This window comes from Aulonocara sp. 'chitande type north' Nkhata Bay, linkage group LG14 (genome assembly GCF_057382095.1).
Source record: "Aulonocara sp. 'chitande type north' Nkhata Bay isolate Kocher_YH1m ecotype deep benthic linkage group LG14, A_spYH_male_GT1.1, whole genome shotgun sequence".
NCBI lineage: Eukaryota > Metazoa > Chordata > Actinopteri > Cichliformes > Cichlidae > Aulonocara > Aulonocara sp. 'chitande type north' Nkhata Bay.
In genome coordinates, this window is record NC_141357.1 from 6050186 (window position 1) to 6056261 (window position 6076).

The window sequence follows — 6076 nt, forward strand, 5'->3', positions numbered from 1 at the left end:
CTTCATTTCTTTCCTGTCTCTATTTGTTTTTGCTTCGTGTGTGTGAATGTAATGTGAATGCATCTGTGCTCAGAAGGGCTATGGTGAGGTGAGTCTGATGGACTGCATGCGACTCTTCACCAAAGAAGACGTCCTTGATGGGGATGAAAAGCCGGTAGGTGTTCACTGCTTGCACTGACAAAAAGAGCTTATGATAATCACCACTTTGACTTCATACTTTTCCTATCCAGTGTTGAGTTAGCACAGCTAACACAGAACATGAAATTTGTTTTATTTGTGCGTATAAGAGTTTATATTGTTTACTTTATAATTAAGCTAATTTCAGCTCCTTTTTTATTCTTAGACGATGACAGAATTGCATGATTCACAATTTAAAATAATCCCTATTAACATATACAGGGCTCGTTGCTGCCCCTAACTCAGTTGAGTTGATCCTCTGTTTGAAACAAGCTGCTTTAGTTCCTGTCCTTTTACGTCCACCCTTTCACTTCTATATTATTGGCTGCCCCTCGCCTGGCTTTAAGCCATTAAAAGAAGCCATAAGACTTCCTCCTGAACTTGCAATTGTAGGATTTCCAAAACCAAACTGCAAACCTAGAATTCAGTTCAATTTTATTTTTACAGTGCCAAATCACAGCAACAGTTGCCTCAAGGCACTTTATATTGTAAGGTAGACCATACAACATAAATACAAGTAAAAAACACAATTCTCAAAACAAATTCATACTTTGACGCACAAAGTGCACAACAATATGTTTACATCTGAATGAATCATAAATGACAGTAGAACTGTTTTTACAAATGTAAAGGTGTTGTTGGTCATGTTTAATGTGAGCATCCAGCAGTGTGACAGGACAAATATAAAAATAAGAAAAAACTGTATTTCTTCAGAAACTCTTCATATACATGTAATTAGAGGAGTTACACTGCCCTACAAAGGCAGAGCAAAGTAACTGCAGAAGCAGCAAATTTAGGAAAACTGGTTTGGAATTTTCCTGTTCAACAACAAACTGTAAAATGCTTATAAAGTAATTCAAATTAAAAAATCCCTCCCACAGAACTTACACAGCATCTAAAAGGGAAACTATCTATAAACTGCAGTTTGTTTTATGCTCAGTACAAATGTAAGCTGCACATAGATGGTCAGAGATAGTTTAGACTGAGTGAGTAACTTGTGCTTTTTATCTTGTGTGGTGGTTCCTCTATGATTCCTGTTCTTAAACACTGACTGATCTTATTCTGTTTCTTCTCAAAGACGTGCTACAGATGTAAAGCCAGGAGGAGATGCACTAAAAAGTTCACAATACAGAAATTCCCCAAGATTTTAGTGCTGCGTATCCTTTGCTTTATTCATCACCTGCTGTGATGCTGTGCTGAGGCATGTGGGGTAGCTGAATGCTTTATTGAGATTTTATGACTTACTGCTTTGTATTCTGTTCTACTGAATTGCAAAAAGTGTTTTTCTAGTAATTAGCTGACCCTTAGCTATTCTGTTGCAGCTATGACAATAGCTGCAATAGAAAAGTGCTGTGAACAGTTAGCAGCAGACAGCTCTGCCATGGAGGCAGGAAGTTGTCATGTGTGTAAGCCCAACAGTGTAATTAAGTGAGTGAGCGCTGACAGTGCACATGATCAGATGTTTTAACGAGCTGCTAATTGGCTGTTATGAATTTGTCAAGTCACTGAGGTGATGGATGTGTCATTCTAAAGCCTCAGTGGAGTGAAGCCGTTCCGAGTAGTCATGTTGAATGTTGGCTTGATGTACAGTTTACTGTATGCAGAGCATCTGTTCCTTGACTCCCTTTCCTCTAAAGACCTGAAGCGCTTCTCTGAGGCACGAAGAACCAGCAAACTGTCCACATTTGTTAACTTCCCCATGAAGGATCTTGACCTGCGGGAGTTTGCCTCTGAAAACAGCAGTAAGTAATGAGCTTGTACTCTCCACGAGTGGACTGCCACAGAACGCTATGTTTACACTAAATGTAGAACTTTTCTCTCTGGCTCACAGAGAAGTTTATTCAGTGTTTAGGTGTGAGCTAGTTTCTGCCTTTGTGCTGTGAGGCAGCAGTTCAAGCCAATGCCCCAGATCTACAACATTAAACTAATGGTTTCTACATGAAACTATTCTCCATTCAGATTTTTTTCTAGTTCCATTATACTTTAATGGAGTATAATGGAACTAGATGGCCCCATATTCAAGTCATGGCCCATTGTGGTGAGCAATCACTACAGGCTATTGAGACAATATCTAGATTTGATTTTTGGGTGAACTGTCCCTTTAAACATGTGTTTTGTCGCCTTGCAGTAAATGCAGTGTACAACCTGTACGCAGTGTCCAACCACTCAGGCACCACTATGGGCGGCCACTACACAGCCTACTGTCGCAATCCCAGCTCGGGAGAATGGTACACGTTCAATGACTCCAGGTAGGTTCGCCACAAATCTCACACAGACACACACATACACTTAGTGTTACTATGACAGTTCACTGTTCGTGTAGAAGATCATAGGAGCTGTGTGGAGAAGTCAGCTCGTTGATAATGATAATTTTACAGGCTGTTATTGCTCTCACAAGCACACAAACACCCCCTGGCTAAGATAACAGAGTTGAGGAGTGATAGTAAGAGTTGCGGGTGCTATCTGCTCTGCTTAGCATCCCGTTGGTCACTCCAGGCTGTTTCCTGCTGCGCTGCACTCATTCATACCCTTCCACGCTTCCTCTTACTCAACACTGTTGTCAGGTCTGATGCTGGTTCTCCGTCACTCTTGGGGGGTTGTACTACACATAGCTGATGACTACACATAGCTCACGCTGTTCTGTGTGTGTGTTTGGGAGTGTACAGCATGCACGCTGGCACTGAAACCATTTGATAGCTTCATGAAAGATAAATGAATTGATGATGATTCTGAAAGTTACTCCAGCATGGAAACAAAGCAAATTAGATTGACTAAGTGAATTTGTTTCCTTTACCTCCTCATACACTAGCATGCATACAGTATATATACATATGCATTACTGCAAAGTAAGATTAACCCTGTGAAGCCACCATAAAGAGGCAGTGAATCGTTAGTGTTGTTTTTCTTTTCTACCCGTGTGTGTCTGCTTTGTTCTAACATTACATCGGAAACTGAGCTACTCACGTTGGAGCTGATAAATCTTGAACAAAAGTAACTTTTACTATAACAGAAGACAGCCGACTGAGTGCACACTGATGATTTCAAGCTCAGAAAACAAGAACGCTTGTAGATTTCGACACTGTTCCACATTGCTGCATCAGCATAATGAGCAAGCTAGAAACAATTACAACTGTGTTACATTTAACAGATGCTTCGTACTGTATTCTACACTCACACAACCAAACAGATGTTTAAGGGAAGGCGTATGTCAGGCTGCAGCGTTGATTTAATGCTCTCCTATTAATCAAGCATCAAAGTCGTTCCTGGAAGGCATACATCATTTGTTACACATCCTCCTGGCATCAGCACTAGCCAACAGAATTAATCCATTTGGAAACCATGTTAGCACGTGGGCTCCCTCAGACTTGACATCTCATCTCAAAATCACCAAATTCAGACATTCTGCTTTTAATGCGGTGCTCTACTAAATGTACTCACACACATATGAGGCTCAGGTGGAGCTTTCAGCTAACTCAATTAGTCATTACATTCAAAGTCTGGGCAGGTTGTTTTAGACAGCAGTGTGTGACTGAAGTAGCAACTATAGTGCCTGACAGCTTCATTCCCTTCGTGCACTAACTTTCAGTTTGACTTTTTATCCCATTTATCATGTTGTAATTTCTATTAGAGTAAGATAGGAGTTACACTATATGGCATCCTACTGCATACTAACTGCTCAAACAGACTGTGATTATGTCTACAGTTAATATCTATAAAGACACCCTATAGCTCACTCAGAGGATCATGAGATCATTTTTGCTTGAATAAAATATATAAATGATACATTATAATCAAGTGTTCAAAAGCTTAAGTTTAATTTTATTTTATTTATATACTTTCAGAGTAACGCCAATGTCCTCCAGCCAAGTGCGCAGCAGCGACGCCTACGTCTTGTTCTACGAGCTGGCTTGCTCCTCGCGGATGTGAAGCGTCGTAGAGGAGGGCAGGCCACAGCACCACTCTGACTCACAGACAGACACTGGACGGATGGACACGCAACACATGAAAGTGCTGTTGGAGCCTGGCCTGTTTGGAAATTTTACTTGGACATACATTACATGGCTCACACAAACACACACACACACACACATACACATCACTCCACAGAAACTGCTGGATGGGGGGACAGGCTGGAAACCACTGGCTTTTTTAATTCTGCTCTCCGTTTGTACTCCCACATGTTGCTGGTTGCGGGTGGACGTGCGTTTACTGTGTGTGTGTGTGTGTGTGTGTGTGTGTGTGTGTGTGTGTGTGTGTGTGTGTGTGTGTGTGTGCGTGTGTGTGAGGTTGACAGAGGGCAATAATCCCATCTGAGTGAACCAACCAGGTGACTCAGTCTCCATCTCAGAAGCCCCTCTCTATGCACTGCAAACTGAACTCTGGTCCTGACCACGCCTTTCCTTCTTCTTCGTCTTCTCTTTGTGATCTTCTTGTTTGCCTCAAACCATTAAAACTGAGACGACCCAGTTTATTATTTTTCTTCTTGCTTTCTTTCTTCACGTTTTTCTGCTTTGAATTCATGTTGAGGGTTTTCCATTGATAGTTTTTGGGGCGGGGTAGGGGTTAATAGAGGCCCCTAGCATCGTTACCATCCTGGACTGTGGATGTACAGTGTTTAGACCGTGTCTATAACTGGACTGGTCATGGATACGAGAAGCTTGCAGCCCACCGGCCTGCTTGGTTTTCCCTCCCACAACCCTCCAGCACTCCCAGGTCCCTATTAGCATCTCCATCACTCTCCTGTTTTTCTTTTGTTCTCTAAAAGTGGTTGGGAGGGTCGGTGGCACTGTGAGCGTGAAATGTTCCAGAGAAGAAGTCTGCCTCTTACTCGTGTTTTATTTTATTTGTTTCTCCCATGTGTGGCTGCTACTGATGTTTTTAAAGTGCTGTGAACGGATGAGCGCACGGTCCGCTAAGGGTCGGCTACAGATTAATAATACAGATGATAACGGTAATAATCCTCATTGTCAGTATGGGGTCTTTTCTTCCTCTCTTGTTTCATGCCATTGAACAACATGGAAAGAATGTTTTAAAAAACACTATATCTGTATATTTTTATATCCTGATGCAATATAGAGAATGTACTATTCAATGGTGCTGAAAATGACCCGTAACTGTTTTCAGTTGGTTTATTTACCAGGTTTCAAGAGAGAAAAAAAAGTCATTATTTATGCTTACAGGTGATAATGTGATGAGTCACACTTTTTAACTGTGGCAGTCAAACACATGACTATATAAATATATATATATATATATATATATATATATATATATATATATATATATATATATATATATATATATAGATATAGATAGATATATGAATAAAAGTGAGCGCAACAGTGCTTTTACTTTCTGTCTTTGTATTTTTTTGGTCTCTGCTAGAGAGTCTGCAGCTGCCTGAATCTGGTCTTATAGTTAAGACAGAGATAGCTACAATAATGTTTGTTGTTCCCAAAGAGAACATTTGTTCTAGTCACTACCAGTACAACCTTTATAACCAGCACATTCAACGGGTAAAATACGTTTTCTAAGTAAATATATTTCTAAAGGTGCTACTGGCATGAAATTCTCACCAGATGTTGGTAACAACCCATCCAATCCACACATGCAGAGAAAACAAACCGTAGATGTCCATAAATTATGTGTAGTAATGAGAAATGGGAACAGGGAAAAAGGACTGAGCATGGGAAGAAAGGGAAGTGCAGAAAGTCATGACAGCTGCTGAAATCTATCAGTAATTAGAAAGCAACGCTGCCACTTAGTGGAAATTAATATCAGCTAGTTCAGTCCCAGCTGATCCATTACAAAACGGTGTCACACAAGCACCATCTCATGATGGGTAAAACCAGCGAGCTCCCTCAAGACCTTCACCACATTATTCTTGCAAAACATACAG

General features: G+C 40.7%; 1 protein-coding gene across 7 annotated transcripts in view; it reads left to right on the forward strand.

The window, feature by feature from the left end:
- usp2a (ubiquitin specific peptidase 2a) overlaps positions 1-5415 on the forward strand; it is a 57240-nt gene extending 51825 nt beyond the window's left edge. For all 7 annotated transcript variants that reach the window (XM_086260695.1, XM_086260696.1, XM_086260692.1 and 4 more), the window contains 5 exons: positions 74-154; positions 1256-1334; positions 1815-1919; positions 2306-2426; positions 4020-5415. In XM_086260695.1, the coding sequence (XP_086116821.1) occupies positions 74-154; positions 1256-1334; positions 1815-1919; positions 2306-2426; positions 4020-4104 (471 nt within the window). In that variant the 3' untranslated portion in view covers positions 4105-5415. The remainder of the gene's footprint in view (positions 1-73; positions 155-1255; positions 1335-1814; positions 1920-2305; positions 2427-4019) is intronic.
- Positions 5416-6076: the final 661 nt, after the last annotated feature.